The sequence below is a fragment of the Dicentrarchus labrax genome, unplaced genomic scaffold (genome assembly GCF_905237075.1).
Source record: "Dicentrarchus labrax unplaced genomic scaffold, dlabrax2021, whole genome shotgun sequence".
Taxonomy (NCBI): Eukaryota; Metazoa; Chordata; class Actinopteri; family Moronidae; genus Dicentrarchus; species Dicentrarchus labrax.
In genome coordinates this window covers 13,735,730-13,755,094 of record NW_026136721.1, presented here as the reverse complement: position 1 = coordinate 13,755,094, position 19,365 = coordinate 13,735,730, and the positions used below count along the sequence as shown (strand labels likewise).

General features: G+C 40.6%; 4 protein-coding genes and 1 long non-coding RNA gene across 7 annotated transcripts; 3 read left to right on the top strand and 2 right to left on the bottom strand.

Annotated features, from left to right (window-relative positions):
* Window positions 1–204: 204 nt before the first annotated feature.
* LOC127354206 (uncharacterized) lies at window positions 205–1,756 on the top strand. Of its 3 annotated transcripts, XR_007881490.1 has the most exons (3): window positions 205–281; window positions 798–1,011; window positions 1,157–1,756. It is a non-coding gene; the product is annotated as an uncharacterized LOC127354206 (long non-coding RNA). The 3 variants fall into 3 exon arrangements; XR_007881488.1 differs by having other exon boundaries at window positions 798–1,756; XR_007881489.1 differs by lacking the exon at window positions 798–1,011 and having other exon boundaries at window positions 207–281.
* A 1,720-nt stretch (window positions 1,757–3,476) lies between these two features.
* On the bottom strand, window positions 3,477–6,608 carry LOC127354203 (calcium homeostasis modulator protein 1). The gene is made up of 3 exons (XM_051383956.1): window positions 6,460–6,608; window positions 5,177–5,764; window positions 3,477–3,989 (listed from the first exon to the last, which is right to left on the bottom strand). Exons 2-3 carry the CDS (start codon window positions 5,720–5,722, stop codon window positions 3,477–3,479), a joined length of 1,059 nt encoding a protein of 352 aa, XP_051239916.1. The 5' UTR covers window positions 5,723–5,764; window positions 6,460–6,608.
* A 762-nt stretch (window positions 6,609–7,370) lies between these two features.
* Window positions 7,371–11,332, top strand: LOC127354745 (inositol 1,4,5-trisphosphate receptor-interacting protein). The gene is made up of 2 exons (XM_051384883.1): window positions 7,371–7,525; window positions 7,820–11,332. Exon 2 carries the CDS (start codon window positions 7,832–7,834, stop codon window positions 9,689–9,691), a length of 1,860 nt encoding a protein of 619 aa, XP_051240843.1. The 5' UTR covers window positions 7,371–7,525; window positions 7,820–7,831; the 3' UTR covers window positions 9,692–11,332.
* zp3c (zona pellucida glycoprotein 3c) lies at window positions 9,802–12,877 on the bottom strand. The gene is made up of 8 exons (XM_051384884.1): window positions 12,185–12,877; window positions 11,994–12,100; window positions 11,724–11,827; window positions 10,906–11,089; window positions 10,697–10,823; window positions 10,532–10,620; window positions 10,230–10,303; window positions 9,802–9,974 (listed from the first exon to the last, which is right to left on the bottom strand). The coding sequence occupies exons 1-8, from the start codon at window positions 12,746–12,748 to the stop codon at window positions 9,802–9,804; spliced, it is 1,422 nt and encodes a 473-aa protein (XP_051240844.1). The 5' UTR covers window positions 12,749–12,877.
* An 830-nt stretch (window positions 12,878–13,707) lies between these two features.
* LOC127354747 (ras-related protein Rab-40C) lies at window positions 13,708–19,230 on the top strand. The gene is made up of 6 exons (XM_051384885.1): window positions 13,708–14,398; window positions 14,491–14,551; window positions 14,657–14,717; window positions 14,804–14,881; window positions 15,327–15,549; window positions 17,109–19,230. The coding sequence occupies exons 1-6, from the start codon at window positions 14,245–14,247 to the stop codon at window positions 17,408–17,410; spliced, it is 879 nt and encodes a 292-aa protein (XP_051240845.1). The 5' UTR covers window positions 13,708–14,244; the 3' UTR covers window positions 17,411–19,230.
* Window positions 19,231–19,365: the final 135 nt, after the last annotated feature.

The following is a 19,365-nucleotide window of genomic DNA, read 5'->3' as shown; positions in this document are numbered from 1 at the left end:
CCTCTTTTGACTTCACTTTGCGTCTGCGGTGTCGTCCCCTCACCAAATTTGATGACAGCTGCCGTTCAAAATGACAGTCCTCGTCCAGTGAAGGTAATTATCTGGCATTAGTCTGTGCTTTGTCTTCCTCCCAAAGCTGCTTTTTTAACAGAGGATTTTCACAAGTCTCAACCCCCTCTCCTCTCCTCTGTTGTCTCCTCCTCCAGTCCTCTGATCTTGCAGTGGGTACTCCTCCTCAGTATAGAAGGCAAAGATGTGCTTCCCTGTAAAGCCCAAACAAAGTGAGGACAGCTCCATGCAGTCAACAACAGTCCTCTAGCTTGGTTTGGTATTTTGCTGGTGTGTGTGTGTTTGTGTGTCAGTCAGTGTGTGTGTGTGTGTGTGTGTGTGTGTGTGTGTGTGTGTGTGTGTGTGTGTGTGTGCCACGCATTTGTGTGTGTGCGCGCGTGGGGGCGTGGGGGGTTGGGGGGATCCTACTCTCCCTCTAACCATCTGCTCCTTCAATTGAGAAAAAAAGAAATTTGAGACAAAGGCGGTGTGTGTGTACGAGTGTGTCTGCGTGTGTCGTCTCTCCCACCTCCAGCTGGCTTTGTCATGGCAGGCTTCCCCTCTTCCTCTTTCAGTCCTTAATGGTGCTCAGAGAGCTCCTGCAATTCGCCTTTACTTTCCTCCCCTTGGTCCTGCTCTGCTCTGCCTTGGGTTTGTAAACAGATCTGTGCTCATGTGACCAGCCGTTTTGCCTCGCAACTCTTCTCTCCCTCAGCCCTCCCTCACTGCCTCTCTCCTCCAATCTGTAGGCAGAAGGAAGGCAGAATGAGCCAGACACTGACGAATGGGGCGCCTGCAAGCATGCTGATGTGTGTGTGTCTGTATGCGCACACCCCTGTGCATGTATATGTGAGAGGGAGACAAGAGAGACATTTGCAGCAAAGTCAAGGGAGGCCTTGGTCAGTAGCATGCGCATGGCTGATGTCCTGACAACCAAAACAAAGCCGTTTGTGTGAAGTGGAGGTCAGCAAAAGAAGAGATGATGCGCCCTCAGTCACCATTTCCTTCCTTCGCACATACACAGATTGTATTTTTAGAGCTACAGCAGATTCTTTTTCATGTTTGGTTTGTTTGATCTATATATAAACCCCATGTCACTCTTTTGCAGAGGAAGAAGGAGGCAGGTAGAGGAGGGGAGGAGGTGCCTCTCTCGATAGAGGGAACAAAGGGGAGCAAGATGTGAAAGAAAAACAAAAACAACTGAAAAAGAGGGAGACACAGAGGGAAAAATCACGGGCTGGACAAAGACGATGTCCACCCCCACACTAGCGGCCCTTGCTGCCAATTCGCTGAAGGAGAGAACAGCTGCTGGGCTACTGGGTGAGCTGTGAGATGGTCAAGGGGAGTGCTGCTCCACCAATCCCCAGGGGGAGAGGCTTCAATGGGACCCATGCCATTTTCATTCACTCTCCCCTCCCTCCTCCCCTCCTGCTCTAGTAATGACATTACTGCTGAACACTGAGGAACAGCTGGATTGACCGCACAAATGCATGAGCATAAATCCCTAATACACTGCATGTATTGTTGAGCGTTTACAGGTTTTAGAGTCAAAGATGTTTGTAGTTAAAGCGTTGTGTTGTCATTGCTAGCGTGTGAAGGATGGTGGTTTTGGTGACAGAATGTCCTCTTGTAAATTATGGTGAAAACACGATTGTATCAACAGCCTTCTGAAGATGAACAGTAAATTAAAATGATCACATTTTATACATATTCGGCTGTCATGAAATTACTGTTAAAGGCTTTTTGAAAAAAAAATCTAAATGTTTCAGTAAACAGGATTTTACCATGGAGGGACCAATGAAACTGAGAACCATGCAAGAAAAGCGAGAGAAATGCAAATGTTGACCTTGTTCTCCTAGTGACATGTAAATAGTTTTGACTGTCACAACCTTTTGTTTTTGCATAAATCCTAGGTTTGCCGGATTAGATATACAGTAGCACTGTAGGGCTATCTACTCAAAACAAGGTTTAAGGCCCGAAATGTGTTTGTACAGCATGATAAACTAACATTATACAACTGTTCTAATGGTAAAGTTGTCATTTTCAAATGGACAAGTTGATTCTGAGGCTGAGGCTCTTGTACGTGGGCCAGTGCAGATAAAGTATTTGTCTGAAGTTCACCAAACTGTTAAGCTTGACTGTGGCATTACAGCAACTCTATTGCTGAATATGGACCAGTGTGGCCACGAATGGCAGCTGCAGGATAATGGTGAATGCTACAATGTAGTGTAACAGTAGCATAAGTATAGAACAGAAAGTCATAAAACTGACAAATATCAGCTTCACAGCAATATCTAGCTTAAGTTAGCGAACATCAACCAACATTAGCCACCATAAGCTCATGTCATACTGTACCGAGTAAGGCTTAACAGCAAAACTTATGAGTGCATTGACTTTTATTACTTTTCAACTTTTCATTTGTGGGAGAAAGACGGTGTTATTTCTTCTTTCCAAAGTTACATACCGTAGTCTTACTTTAAAGGACCAGTATGTAGGATTTAGTGGCGTAGATGCAGAATACAACCACCTTGCCTCACCCTCCAGTTCCAAGTGTGTAGGAGAAACTACGGTGGCTATGAAACTTGCAAAAAAACTTGAGAGGCCCTCTCTAGATCCAGTTTCTAGATCTGTAACATGGTTGCGGACCCGCTACCTCTCTTGATAAAAACAGCTTAATCTGAGTTTAAAATACGATTCTTATTTTCAGGTGATTATACACTAATGATTACAATATTCTAATTCTGCCAATAGAGCCCCCTAAATGCTATACACTGGACCTTTACAGCAAGGAGAAACAGGGTCTTGAAGTACATACAACTTTTTTCTTTTCTCATATGACCCATGTAATATTTTGTGCCCTGGGGGTGCCTGGTTAGCTCAGTCGGTAGAGCTGGCAACCCATATACGGAGTTACTGCAGCAGCCCAGGCTCAAATCCGACCCTTGGCCCCCCACAGCATGCCATCCCCCGCCAACCCCGAGCTGTCTCCATCCAAGGCATGAAAAGGCCAAAAAAATAACTTAAAGAAATATGTATTAGTGTCTTAGTGTCTTTATCAATGAGAACTCTCCAGAGTGCTATAACAGCTGCTGTAGATAAAACACAGTTGTGAAAACAGCACATTTAGGGCTACACTCAGTAATAAACATCTTCTGAGTAAACTGAGCTGTTTGTGACCCAGAAATGTCTATTTTCTTCCATTTTGTGTATATTGAACCAAACTATACGGTATATTGTACTAAATTAATTTTATATTCATTTTTATGTTCAATGAATTGAAAATTAAATTCTACTAGATCACAATATTATTTATAACTAACTTTGACAAATTACTATGTGTAAATGTTTCTCTGCATATATATAAACACAAATATTCTGAAACAATAAAGAAGAGCCAATTCAAGCTTTTCTTTGTCCTCTTGAGCTCTTTAGACCTTACTATAGTACACTGCCCATTCTTTTTTCTCCACGTTATGGGTGTGTCCCTTTACAAACCCATTTGCTGCTCCATTGGCCTCTCCATTCAGTCTGCCATTGTTTTCACCATCTATTTGGTCCTTTCTCAAAGCCAGAGCTGGCTTACAGGTATGCCAGTTCCATAAAACTTTATTCATATCATCCTGGGCCCTAATACCCAGAAGCTTTTCTTCGTCACTTTTCTTCTTATCTTCGTCTTCATCGTCGCTTTCGTCCTTGCTGGAGCGGTGGCGGTGGAAGTTGTGCATCTCCCCACTGATGTTCTCAAAGTATTGGTGGATGCAAACCTTGGCAAAACTCTTGGCATGCTCCTTACAGGTCTCATCGAACATCTTGCGCTCAATGTCAATGTAATGAGACCAGTACTTGGTCTTGAGGAAGGCAGCTTGGGTAAAGCATGGTCGAATAGCTCGGATCAGGAAGGCGGTGAAGGTCATCATGAGCAAAAACATCCATCCACATGCCTGGAAAATATAAACATTATTAGGTATTTTGATGTAGCAAAATTACCACCATTCTGAGCACATTAGAAATGATTACTACAGTATATGAACAAAATGTAGATAAATGGACTTTGGTTGAGAATATTTACTTAACAATCTGTCTGACCAACACTTGTAACCATGTTTTCTGTTCTTGCAGATACGGAAGATTTAGTGGGAGTCAGATAGCCCAGATGTGATTGAAAAAGCATATAGTAACTTCCTGACAGTTTCATAGCTCATTAACAGAATCAGTATATCAATAGACTTTTTAGAGACATGTTACTTTTAAGCCTGTATAATTGCCCTTCGGCTGATCAAAGACCTAAATAACAGTGTGGGTGTTTTTGGATGGATTGAAATAGGTCCCAGTTCCATGAATAATAAATTTAGAGGCTTATCTATCCCTCTAATAAGTGAACAAGAAAGTGTTAGTGAGCTCAAAGTGCAAAGCCTGAGTCGGGTGGGAGGAGATTTTGAGGAATAAAGCAAGGAAATTTAAATTTGCTTAGTTATCATATGCTGTGATGAAGCTGAAAACTGCCCTCTGAAAGTGTCCCAACTTTTGGCCACACTTACTGTGTATTTGATCTGACTGTCAAAAATAACAATATTTCTTTTTTATTGACTTTTTTCACAGCAGGGAAGTGCTCCATTCAATTCAGGTCAAACAGAGTCACGGTGCTGCTATTGTGCATGTTGGCTCACTGGAAAGGCCCTGTTACACTAAATTAAATGGAAAACCTTATCATTGGTAACCTGTGATTACCTTACTATTTCATGTCAAAATGGCTGCCGTGAAAAGGTCTTTCACAGGATCCTGGAACTGAGAAAAAGGTCAATGGTAGCCTGCTTACAATATGTTTACCTACATCAAGTGCTGTTATTACTATAACAAATACAGTCTAGCCATGTTATCAGCCATGCTGAGAACCAGATGTCCAATTAACCATGCTACCTTTTATAGCCAACAGCAGTTGCAACTTCTATTCAGATTTGTTTTTCACATTTTGGAGTTCCTCATGTGTTATTCAAATGTGCCATTTAACTGACATTCTTTGAAATTGTCTCATGGGTCTCCAGGTCTGTGTCTGTCAAAAGGTTGTCAGCTAATGGCCCCTCTGTTTAAAACCATTCATAATAAAGTGGAGAAAAAGTCAGCAGGCTACCTGTGATATACACTTGATGTATCGTGAGGCTGCCACTCTTATTTCCTGATGCTCAAAAAGGTCTTTGCATGGAATCCTTGCAAGTAGTTTTATCTTCTCTGTCTCTGACATATCCTTCACAAAACTGTAGTTCCCAAACTTGTCAATATCCAAGTTGACGCTGAAAGCACAGAGGAAGCTCTTCCCATCCATGAGAGTGACAGACACCCATACTGCAGGTGCTATCAGGGATCTCTGTGTGATTGAACAAAACATGTAGCGAAGGATTGTTGGATCCTTCCTCCGTTTCCCTGTGGGTCTTTTCCACTCCTCTGCAAGCACCGACACATTATTGTTCAACACAAAACCTAACAGAAAGAACCATATAGGTGGAATGATAAGCAGTCCGATCCCATAGGTGTAGTTGTATTCTGGCATACAGGGGCAGCTGAACTCAAAGGCAGAGTACATCTGTGCACTGGCTAGTGCCATGATACCACATATCCCGTTCATAAAAGATTCCTGGTTGGATTGGAGGAACTGGAACATCATACGAAACTTATCCATGTTGGAAGATGTGGTGGATCTCAAGTTCAGATGGAATTAAATCTGTGAAAAGAAGTACAGGAAGTCTGAAGTCAATCAGTGAAAAAGTGTTAGAAAAGGCACCACAGCACGCTGCTTTTTTTTTGGCATTATGATTCACATAATTCTAATAAATGAGAACCAATCTGTTATGTAACTGTTTCCCTATTGTGTTAAATGGTTTTGTATGAATCACTTTACAGCTTTCTGATATGGACCTCTATAGGGATTATGAGTTGTATTTTTTTTTTTTTCTTAATTTAATAACTGTATTACAATAAGCCTACAACAAAAGCTAGTATGTCACTAATTCTAAATGTTAATAAGTCATTAATAGTGTGTTAACTAATAGTCTGTTAATTATAAGTTGTTAATAAATCTCGGTCAAGATGTCCTTAAGCCTTTTTCCAGAAGTTTGGAGGCTTAGCAGCCAGAGAGGTTTTTCATAACCTGGCAAATCAATAGTTGTTCTCATTAATTACTAATTACCTTTTTTTATAAGGTATTGGTAAATTATTTATTATCTATCAATAAACCCATTATAAACCCTTTATAAAGGGTGCCCTATTAAAAAGTGGTACCAGACTCTCATATGCTTATAGTGAACTATGATTCTTATTCTAAGAATGCAGGAATATCACAGTTTCACAGTTTAATATACAGATAATAATACAATGTTAGACATATTGATTAGAAATTAACATCACGCACACACTTACCTGTTTTCTCAAGAGTGGGTGAACAAAAGGAAAGGAAAAATTCATATAACAACAATGTCAATAGTAAATAACTTGTAATCCTTTATGTAGTTATCAGACATTCTAGCTCTGACCGACTGAAAGGTGTTTCTCGAACTCTCTATTGTGATGTTCAGACCTGACCACATCATCTGTCATCATGCCCCTCCCTTCACAGGTGTTTAGTGTGACGTAACAAAAGGTTCTCTTTTAACCCACAGTTTCTCACAAGTAAACATGTTACAGTGTTCAGAAAACACATCCAATTCAGCCCTTTACAATTCACATCAATGTTTTTTCGTACTTACATGAATGCAGCATTTGGTATAGTTAATTCAAGTTACCTGAACCTTGGCGATGCAGTGTTGTTCAGCTGCAGCCATAACGATCCAGACATGCAAAAATGGCCTCAACCAATTCAAATACACTATCTGTGGCTTTGGCTAAAAAATTTGGTTGTTGCCCAAGAGATGAATGTTGTTTCCACTTGTACCAGAATCAAACAAATCAAGTGACAATAGCTTATTGCATGCAAAATATGATAATTATTAAATCTCTAAGGGATTTGTTTCTTAATTTCACTCCTTTGAACTCAACTGCACCCACTGAATGAGGCGGAGCTCGACAAACCAGTTAGAAGCCCACAAGAAGACAAAAGGCAGGGGCTTATAGACACAAACCATTCTCCACACATAGCTTTTAACAATAGTATTTGGCCTAATGGCTGCTCCTTCATAATGTAATATCTTATAATGTAATTTAAATTGTTTATGATTAATTCAGTGACTCAGAGTAAATGGTTAATTTCAGACTATAATACACAGTTAAACTTACAGGAAGTCTGTGCTATCTGTTTTTTTCTGTGTGTTGCACAGGAAAGTGTCACAGCAGAGCACATGGGCAGGGTGTGCAGGAAATAAGTGACGAAAGACAACCTACAACTACATCCAAAATAGGAAGAGATCACTGAGCCTCTTGCTTCCTCCTTTGTACCTATTCATACATTACCGGAACATCGCCGTATCAAGATCATTGATCACTTCTTCTGGTGGGTTTAATTCTTCCTTTATTTTAATCATTATCATGTGCAGTAATGAATAGTGTTTGATATACAATGTGAGCATAGAAATGATCAGAGAGGATGCTTCCAGGCCATCGAGGAAGTAGCTTCTTTCTTGCATCATTGTGAAATTTGCCAGCAGGAATATGTCTCATTGGGCACTTATATAAGAATAATTGGATTTTTATTAAACCTCTTGTTGTTGCATATTTTACAGAACACTGATGTATTTCAAAAAATCACTGAAATTATGTGTAACAATTCTTTATGACTTATTTACAGACAGTACTGACGATGCAAGATACTCTGCTGCGAGTGTTTGTGGTGGCTCTGAGTTTTCTTACGCATCTGAGGGATGACCATGGGGTTGAGGAATGGGATGATATCATCACAGTGGGCATGCAAAAGCATGAAGAGAGGTTGCTGAGAGGAGGTGATAAACTGGACCACATAATGGCACCTGTCAGTGACGAAATGACACATACCGACAATGGAGGGCCTTTGAATGACATAAAAAACATCCCCAAGGAACAAAAACAATCTGATCAACATTTTATTGAAAAAGATAAAATGTCAGAAGATGTGACTGGGGGACATTTTATGGCAAATTCTGATCCACAAAACTACAAAAGTGACCCTGAGACTGATCTGAAGAATTCACAAACAGACCACAAGCAAAAAGAAGAAGACATCCAGCCTAATGACTCTTTGAAAGACTCAAGCAGAACACAGGAACAACAAGAAAAGCCTACAGAGAAGGAAGTGTTCAGCCCCAAAGAACAAGAATCACCTCTTTCACACTTTCACACCAAGATATCAGAAAACGAAACTTCAGAGAAGGCGGTCGCTGATTGGGAGAAGGATTACCTCTGGTACATATGGAACACACTCTCCATCATTTCCATGATCCGCTTATTCAGGAAATATCTAGGGAACAATTCTCAAATGAAACAAGAAGAAACCAGGGTCTTCCCAGTGACCTCCACTGCTGCTGAAGTGCCTTTACCAGACAGCGACACTCTGCTGCGATTTCATTCTAAATGTATTCAAGTCTCACCCAATAAGTGGAGTGGGTTTTTGGAGGGGTTTGTAAATGATCTACTGGATGCCATGAAGACTGTCTGTGATAGAAATGGTGGTATGGTGATTAAGGACTTTCAGATGGTGGACCTGTGTGATATCATCGTCCCCTTTACCCCACCTGATCCGTATAGTTTTCAGTGTCTGCTCTGTAACAACCAGGCGAGTGATCGGCTTCCAGATATGCAGGTCTGTGGTCAAATAAAACTGGTGGAAAATAAGAAAATCCCAAATGGCTGCCCCTGTCAGTCTACTGCCGCAGATGATATGGTTTGCCTGCTCCATTGCGAGACTGAGAAAGTAAAGACGAAAATTACTGATGTTTGTGATGGCCTTCTTTGCATGAAGAACTCCCCATTCCTGTCACAATCACAGGTTACTAGATGGTTTCAAAGCACCATCAAACAAGCGTGGGCACTGATTTCACACAAGTATGAGTTTGAGTTCAACATTCCCTACATTGCTGCTCCAGGTGCTTTAGTAGTTAGATTCCGATCTGGGAAAAAGATTCGCTTCAGTATGAATCCTGTGGTTAAATTCAACACTGATGCTCATTTCTTTGTTACTCCTGGCTCCCCAAACAACTTGGATACTTTCTGGACTCTCTCCTTGACCAACTATGAAGATCGTTTCTTAGATCACATCTCTAAACATCTGCCTGATGACTCATGCCACAGTCAAACTCTTGAAATTGCACATTTCCTTCTCGAGAGACAGACTGCACTATCAGAAAGAAGTGCTCTCAAGGGTTTTCATTTCAAAACTGCACTAATGCATTTGCTTTTGACCAAAGACCCATCAGAGTGGAAACCAAACTTTCTGGCTTGTAGGTTACGAGACTTACTGGCCTTCATGGAGAGACGCCTTGAGAAAAAGCTGCTGCACCATGTTCTAATTGGGGACCCTTTAACTCAGAAGGTTATTGAGCTCCCTGCTGAATTCACTCAAGTAAAGGCTGTGAATCTCTTCCATCCCCTTGTGGTACACCACTGTATCTACAGAAACGCTGTAACACATTTCCAGGAAATGCTTAGAAATGCACACATGCTGATACATGACTATGTTGTGTATTGACAGTATCAATTGTTTCATTTAAAGAAAATTGTGTACACATTTAAATTGACATATGCAATATACAAAGGGTTTTATTTAAAATGTTGTATCATTTCCACAGGACTGTGCTTTTAGTAATCATGCTCCCAGTACTTTAGAAAGTCTTCATGCTCAGCCATGTCAGGGTCCTCCAAACTGAACGTGTCAGCATCGTAGGATTTCATCCAAGGATCAACCGCTGCATATCGGTCCTTCCAGCTCAAATCCACCTTCCAAGAGTGACTGGAGGTTACATCTCTAGAAGCTGTTGAAATAGGACATGATAAATTCCAAAGAGGAGCATCAAGGGACTCATTTAGTATGTTAAGATTCAGCATGATTACCAGATAAAATTTCCGTTGAATTTGCCAGTACAAGACAGCAAAAATGCTTCAAGTTGACTCACGTTCAAGTTATGCTTTATGCCAATTTGAGGATTATGTATAAGGCTACTGTATTTCATACTGGAGGTACTTCTCCCATAATGTGTTTTTAAAAAAAAAAAAAAACGAAACATTACCCTTTGGCTTTGCAGAGGGGCAGGTGGAGTCACAACAGGTGCAAACAGAGTCATCACCATACAGCTCCTTCCACCTAAACCATAAGCAAGGTGGTCAGATCTTGAAATGCCATTTGACAAGCTTTGTGATAGACAAAAAACAGATCAATGCAATACACACTCACCAAGTGGCAGTACTCAATACAAGCAAGTGCTGAACAAAAGCTTAAGTTCTCCTCCTCCTCCTCCCCCCCGCAGTCAAGTACACAAAACATTTCATCTACAAAGACTTTCAAAGTGACTTTTACTTTAACCAAACTCACTTTTTGGTAGTGGGATCATAATTGCAAGCCTTTGAACTCAGAGTTGGAGTAAGGGTCCCCACAGAGACGTCACAGTGCATGTAGAGTTGCTGAAATACATTGTTTGAGTTATCATACTTTCAAATAGAAAATGTATAGATCTGTGCCATTTGCTCTTTACGGTACCTGTGATGAGGACGAAGTAGAAATCTTGTCTTTAAAAATCAAGGCAACCACACTGAATTTCTGGGTCATCTTTGAGGCATCACTGTGGAACTTTGACTGGCCAGTCACAACGCCATCAATCATACAGCTGCAATTAAAGAGAAATACACATTTACCTCCAACCACCAAGTTACACACCCATCTTATTTCTGAAAAGATTCAAATCTTACCCTTGGTTATCAATGACTGTATATTTAGGATTGGAGTTGGGGTCTTGGGAGGCTGTCATAAAGCACTTGTTAATGTACACCCTCTGTGCTCCAAAACCTGCTGTGCTTTTTGCTTGCTTGACCTCAAAGTACATTGGCTGGCCCAAGGTGTAGGTTTTGGCACCAACGATTTCATTCCCTGAGGCTGTGGAAAAGGATGTCTGTCATTCAACGGTCTTAGATCTTAATCTATTGAGCTATTGTACACTTTAAGGGATTAAGTTACAAAAAACAAACCATGTAAAACCTGCAGTGATGAATCCCTGTGAATACTTGCTGTAGTATTGCATCTTTACATTGTATTTAGTAAATGTTCAAATGCTTAAGACAAATGACAGACATTGCTATGTGGCATTAAAAAAGGTTGATAAAATTTGCATGAGCTAAAGAGTCCATCTCCAGCTTTGATTTACAGGTGTGTTGAGCTCAAATGAAGCTTAAGTCCAACAAAGTCTTCGTCTCACAAGCCAATTTATACCACCCCAGTAATTTCTCTTGCCCTTTGGCTACATTTTATGCTGCCATTTTCCATCCTGTTAAGCAATTGAGATTGTACAATATTTAGTGTTCACCATAGATATCTAGACTTTGAGCAGCAAATTACTGTAAGCTTTTTAGATATCCTCTTGTATTTCCAAGTTGTGATGACAACATTTTTAAAAGGCCAGCTCCTGTCTGCCATTAATCTAAGGACTCAATTTCCTTTGTGTTAGAAAATCTTGTGGGAAAGCCTTGTGCTGAAACACTGCCCTGCCCCCCCCCAAAAAAAAAGAACATACCATCTTGAGGAGTTATAGTGAAACTACTTTTTGGTGTGAGTGCTTTGAGAACTGTGCCTCCTTGTAGTTTGGGATAGAAGCCAACTTTAAAGGAGTGCAATAACCTGTTAACAGTGAAAACTTGTGTTAATACAAAATTGGAGAACAGCAATCATGGATTTTTGGCCCAACTATGCAAAGTGTTGCTACATCATTATTTTATCACTACCTGCATTTAATGTTATCTTAAAACACTACAGTCTGGCCAAAAATAAAGACTAAAAATCTCACCTGGGAAAGTTACACTGCAGCGGAACATCAAATGACTCCTCCCTTAAGACTGGGCCAGGTGGCTTGTAGTGGAGCACAATGCGAACGACCCTCATATCTACATTACTCTGTAAAAACAAACATTTGTTGTAGTAGTACTCAGAATGAAGCAGAATACTAGTTTAGAATAAAGAAATCATCCCTTTACCAACCTCTTTCTGGAAGCCACAGTCATCTTGCAGAAGGTTCAGAAGATAGTAATGTTCTTTGGTACTTGCTTTGACAGCACAGGTGCCTAGTTTCAAATATTTCCATGCGTTCCTAGTCTTGAAGAATTCTCTCTTAATTCTTACATACATTCTATCAACATGACACAGGATTTCAACCATCTTTGGACTGGTTGTTGCTACTGTTGTTGTTGTTGTTATTGTACCAGTAAGACTCCCAAGTAACATATTCATGACGGAGTAAGGGAGGGGTCTGAAACCCTTTTCTGGCTTGAAAACCTCTTTCTGGTCCTGGGAGGCTGAGACAGTCATATACTGAGGAACCTCCTTGGCTTGAGGTGTTGAAGAGTCACTACCTGATGTACTCCTCCAGAATTTGGTTTCAGGTGCAGGGGCTCGCTCCTTTTCATCACCTATCACTGTCTCCATTCTCTCCCACTCTAATTCGGGATTTTGCACAAACAGGCCATACCCAGCTCCACCGCTAACCTCATAACTATAGGCAGAGCCAAACAGCAATAATAAAAGCCCAGCATGTATCAGCGCCATTTTTTTGTTTTGACTCCAGCAGCTGCCTCCCACTGAAGTTGACCGCTTGCCCAAGGGTTGAGTGGTGGTGGTCGTGTCTCACCTGGCTTTTGTAGTCTGCAATCAAGAGACTTCATACAGCTGCTGCCAATCAACAACAACCAATGAGAGGTGACCAATAATAAATCATCCTTAACAGGCTATACCTTTGTCAGTATCTGTCATACACCATGTGGGTCTGTAAAGTATTTCATAATGTTCATAATTTCCTTATCCATCCCAATTCAGTGGTATCACGTGGAAAATAAAGTATAAATGAAAGAAATGAGAGCATTTCCTCCAAAATTTTAATTAAACGAGTTACATTGAAAAAGGGTTAAGAACCAAGACTATTGCAAAATCATTATCATTACATAAAAATAAAGTACCTTGTATTCGTATTACACATAAATGAAACTGGACAAAATTGCAAAATTGCAATAAAACTAAAAAAGTCAAGCTAAAAAAGGTGCAAAAGGCATAGTTATCTCACTTAAAATCTTTTAAAATAATTCCCAGAGCAGAATAATTATATGTATACATCAGGCTTGCGGAGTAATGGATTACATGTAACTGAGTTACGTAATCAGGATACAAGAGGTAACTGGTATGCATTAATAATAGGGATATACAGCAGGATTACAATGTTAGAACATATTCTCTTAAAATACACATTTTTGGTGTTAAAATAATTCAATTTCTTTGCATTTGTGGTGCATTTTGAAAGTAACCCTCCCAACCCTGGTACACATTCCCTGTAAAGATCTCGATATAATTCCCAAATTCAAAAGATGGGGTAATTTCAAAAACTTGAGCTCGCCTAATGAATATAAAATCTGGCAAGTAAAGTAAATAGATTACCAATAAATTGTGAAAATAACATTTTCTGTTTCTTTTACTTTTTAAATGTAACCCGGATGTTACGCAGCTAATGATGTCAATACCAGGAAGTTCCAACACAGTCAACTTGTCTGCTCGGAAGCTGAATGTCCCTCGTCGGCCTCTTTTTTTAATGTTTTATAAACAAAGTGCAACAATCGTATTTGGATTGATAGAGTATCGTTTTAAGCAGGACTAAACAACCTATCTTTTTCAGCGTATCCTCTGTGCAAGAATGCGTTATCATCGTCTGTGGGAGCTAGCTAGCTAACAAGCTAACAGCTAGTTAAGGTTGTTTTGGTTATTAATGTGAACATTAATGTGACATCGACTCAGTCTGGACTCTCCTTCCAGTGCGAATAACGTAGCACTGGTTTGTTTGCCATAGTCCACTTGATTCAGGAAACAGTCGTATTTGTTAGACGTTAAAAACAACATAGTTTATGTAAATCTTCGGTAATGTCCCGGCTAACTGCTTAGCTAACGTTAAACGGCGTTCGCCTACCTTTAGCTACCACTGCTGGGGACCGTCTGGTTGTCCCTTGCCCCGAACAGTGGACGTCTGGCGAGCTTATAAAGCTCTCTCTGAACCGGATCCAATGCGTGGGATGATGGGGACCCAGAGTAGTCCTGTCAAGAGTTACGATTATCTCCTGAAATTTCTTTTGGTGGGAGACAGCGATGTCGGAAAGGGAGAAATCTTGGACAGTTTGCAAGACGGATCAGTAGAGTCTCCCTATGCCTACAGCAGTGGTGAGTAACTGGTTCTGGTGTTGTTCAGAGTTTAATGAAAAGGCCCATGTCCAACATCAGCTAACTTTGTGTTGATTGTGTGTAACCTGCAGGGATTGATTACAAGACCACCACAATTCTGCTGGATGGGAGAAGAGTCAAATTAGAGTTATGGTAAGTGTTTTTATCTATTGACAATGATCAGGTTAACAGTGCCTGCAGGTATTGTATATTGTCCACTACAATGCTTGTGTCTGTGTGTCTGTCTGTTTTCAACAGGGACACATCAGGGCAGGGCAGATTCTGCACCATCTTCCGGTCCTACTCTCGTGGAGCACAGGTGAGAACTTTCTAGAGCAATTTTGGTGTTTTCCTTTATTTTGCAATTCTGTATATATGTCAACATGTTTGGCTTTCCTTCCACAGGGCATCCTGCTCGTGTATGACATCACCAACGGCTGGTCGTTTGATGGCATAGACCGCTGGATTCGGGAAATTGACGAGGTAATCCCATTCAACCCATTTGTAGCTGACAAAGAATTAGACTTTGGACTGTTATTGACGGATGAAGAGTCCTTTTTCATGGTGCTGTACATATCAAACGACAAACAGCATACAACGACAAAGACAACGGTACACATTCATTGCGTGATGTCCTGTGCTATTGAGGTTGGGTGTGGGCAGACCAATTATCCCGGCAGCTGTGTTGGTCATGTTTGGTTATATTATTAACAGATCACATGTTAAAGAAAGAAATGTTAAGAAATAAATACTGGAAATGCATGGGTAGGGCCTGTATCCTTCCATCCATGATAAAGACCGTTGTCTGTCAGTGCAACTAAAAATGAGAGATATAGAATAGCTTTTGGAAATCTTGTTTAAGAGATATAACAGAATTGGGTAATATTACCTCAATAAATACAGCAACAACATTGTTTATTTCCTCCAGCATGCCCCGGGTGTACCCAGGATCCTGGTGGGCAACCGGCTTCACCTGGCTTTCAAGCGGCAGGTGCCAACAGAACAGGCCAGGGCTTACGCAGAAAAGAACAGCATGACTTTCTTTGAGGTCAGTCCGCTCTGCAACTTCAATGTCATCGAATCCTTCACGGAACTTTCACGCATCGTGCTGATGAGACACGGGATGGAGAAATTCTGGAGGCCCAACAGAGGTGAGCTGGTTGATTGTTTTTGCAATCCAGTTCTGTCAGATCAGGAATGTATGTTTTAAAAAATGTATATTTTAATGAGTACAGTATAGAGCCCCTTGAAAGTGTCCTGAGATAAGTTCTGTTGTGATTTGGCGCTACACAAATATAATTGAATTGACTTAAATGTGAAAAACTCAAAAGCATTGAGAATTCCCAGTTACAGTGTAGTAGTAAGTTACAGTGTAGTAGTAAACCACAGTCCTCGCTGTCAACTGTTGTTCATTGGTACTATTTCTTTGGTAAAAAGTAGTTCCAGTGCACGCCATTCAATGCAAGGTCTGTGGATTATCTAGAGTAATCTGGACATTATTTCTGAAAAGACACACTGCTCTTGAATGTAATGACATGAATACATATGGGTGAGAAATTAAAGTAAAAAACAACAAAGTGTCTTAGTAAGGTCTTGGGCCACCATGCACTGCCAGAACAGCTGGAATGTCTCTTGGCATTGATTCTCTGGAACTCTACTGGAGAGATGAACACCATTCTTCCTAAAGATATTCCCTCATTTGGTGTTTTGATGGTGGTGGTGGAGAGCGCTAACTCGCTGGTCCAAAGTTCTCAATAGCGGTGGCTACTAGTCCTGAGTCTCCCTAGCTAGGAAAGCTACAGTTAACCCAAGTAGTCTCGCAAAATGTCCCCCAAAATGTCCCCCACTACATAACAGAGCCACCGGATGCCCCTCACTGTAGGGGTCAAGCATTCAGGTCTGTACTATTCTCAGATGTACACCACACATGCACATGCATATTCTCGCACTAGTTGAGAATATGGTGAACGCTGACTCATCTGACCACTTTTTTCCATATCTCTGTAGATCAGAGCCTGTATGGTTTGTGCATCACTTATCTCTCAAACATGCATTCATATTTGTAAGAAGGGGGTTATTTACTGCAACCCTACTATAATATTGATATATAAATCAACTGGGCCTGCTCAGCATTTTATATATCTCATAGAGCATAATTGGATGTTAATTGCCTAATTGTACCATGCAGTGGACCCATGGAAGCATCTGATTTATTGTGGTTTTTCCCTTCAATTTGTCACCCATCTGAAATCAGTATGTATCAGTCCCAATAGAAATTGCAAACTCACAAAGATGCAGACTCTGTAACAATTTGGTCACATGGTGAAACTACCACATCATTGCCAAAATCAAGTTATTTACAAATCTTTTAAATATATCCATAATTATTTTAGATATCTTGCTATTAGACAAACGGGTGCTTAAATGTAAGATTTCAAAATTCATTGTTGAACAACTTTAGAAGGGACTGCAAATAAAGAGAGGAAAACAGACAGAAAATAAAGATTAAATATTGATACCAGCATAAAAAAAAAAAAAGTTTAGTGCAAGCAGTAACAAATTTGTGTGGATGAAAATCTGTATCTGGCATCAGCTTGGTCTCAATGCAGCACAATGTGTGGGCACACTGAACAGATTTATTGCAAACTTTTTGGAGTATCTGTCATGACATCCAGTCATAACATCCATATTCTCTTTTCTTGTTCCACAGTCTTCAGCCTCCAAGATCTGTGCTGCCGTTCGATCGTCTCCTGCACGCCGGTGCACCTTATTGACAAACTGCCCCTCCCTGTGGCCATCAAGTCCCACCTCAAGTCTTTCTCTATGGCCAACGGCATGAACGCAGTTATGATGCACGGACGCTCCTACTCAGTGGCCAACAGCGCAGCTTCAGGCGGAAGCAGCGGCGGAAGCAAAGCCAACAGTCTCAAACGCTCAAAGTCCTTCAGGCCTCCACAGAGTCCTCCAAAGAACTCGTCGTCATCCTCTAAGGGGAACTGTAAGATTTCATAGTGAAGGAGCAGACTAATGGTTGCCTCCAAAGGGCCAGTATTAATGGTGTTGTTGCTCCAAAAGGTCACAGGGCCACAGATGAGCATGGAGAGCTACCCGCAGTCTTCACCAGGAGCGGATATAGCTGTGAACTAACATTGACCTTTGGGAACCGTCTTGGATGGTTGGATTGGTTTCTGTTGTCTTTGCGCTTGCTGGTGCCATCTTGTGGATGTCCGTTTACCCATGTTCTCTTACTGCAGAGGTCCACTGTGATCAAGTAGAACAAGATTTTCCTGGGACCAACAGATGTGAATCAAGGATTATCACTCTCCTGTTAACACTACAAACGAGTGGAGGAACGTTAGCTGTCTTTTATTTGGAAAAGGATTGTTTGTTGTATTTAAAGTTGGACATGAAGTTGTAAATATACTGTATGTGCTAGTTGTTTTGGTCTGTGTTTGGTAATTAATCCTGGAGGGGAACTTCTTATACTTGTTTTGTCTTGAATGTTTTGGGAGACCTGCTTTGGTGTCCAACTTCTTTGTGTGTCTTATGCCCTTTGTCTATTGCAGACAGTTCCCTTTGCAATATCAAGGGTGCTGAGCTACTTATTTAAAACTCAGATTAGTTAAATTTTTAATTAACATTGGCTTAAATTGAATGTCACAAGAAGCTTCTCAGACAGACTAGTAATAGATGTAAGAGAGTTATCTATCCATTGAAAAACCTTCTTAGTCTAGCCCTTCTTAATCCGTGAATCTGTCCGGCAAAGTTGAGCCAAGTTGTCTTGTTTTGAAGACTTCCTGTGGTGCCGCTAAATTCCAGCTCAAATGAATTCCCCCTCCATCTCCATCAGTCATTGGTATGAACGTCTGTTGACTTTCTCAGGCCATTTTTGCCTCTAAATCTAATCTCCTCAGTCGTATCATTGCTTCAATTGGTTTAAACCACCAACAGCATGATCAGTTTAAATCTGTCAACTCTTGGAGCAATTCAGAGATCGCTCGGTGCTGATGAGGAAACCTTGTACAAACGCAGATGTACAGATTGTTTGCTCAGTTGTGGCATTTTGCCTTCAGGAAGTGCTGCAGTCGTCTCTTGGTTGTTGAGAGGAATATTTTAATTTGATTGCTTTTTGGATATTTTATGTATATGCTATGTATTTATGAATGTATGACAGTAATCATCTGCTACTTTCCCGTGGCCATATGGTAATATGTCGGACTGTAAGAATCAGAGGTGGAAAGTCATATCTGTTGCTGTAATATTTGATATTATATGAGCGTCGCCTCTTGGTTCAGTATTTGTACTTTTGCTGCTGAAGTTAATTATTATTTTCCAACCTTCTAAAGAACGCCTGTTTAATAGGAGGAGTTAGAAATGTATTCTGGATTTGCAAGAATGTCAGATGAACTTGAAGACTGCAGAAAGAGCTCAGAAAGTCTTGTTTATTTAATCAGAGCTACCTTTTCTTATTCTTTTAATAATTGAAACATCTACACAAATACTTATATTCTGGTGTTTTCTTTCCACCTCTGATTGTGCTGTATTTCCACTTCAACATTCCCCTGTCCTGCCTGTGTGTATGTGATAAGGTCATCCAGGGCATAAAAAAAATGTGGTGCATGTTTTCTACTGGCGCCTGTTTCATGTGGTGTATTGAGACCAGTACAATAGGCTAACAGAACTCTTGAGTGAACATTTAAAGCACTATATGTAAACGTTGGATTCTGATTGTTGCTCTCAGAGCTGTGTCTCTGAAGGTTTGGATACGGGATTGATTATAATTTGTCTCCATTGAAAACAGTCACCCATCAAAATAAAGGGTAAAACTACAAGGTTGCTTTGTGTTCTTGTCAACTTGTGTGCTGCGCTGCAGTGATTTGTCATTCAAACATTTATCAAGGTCATTATGGGAATTGTGGGAATATGTTTTTGTACCCTTTGTCCAGTCCGGGCCCGCCGGTGCCCAA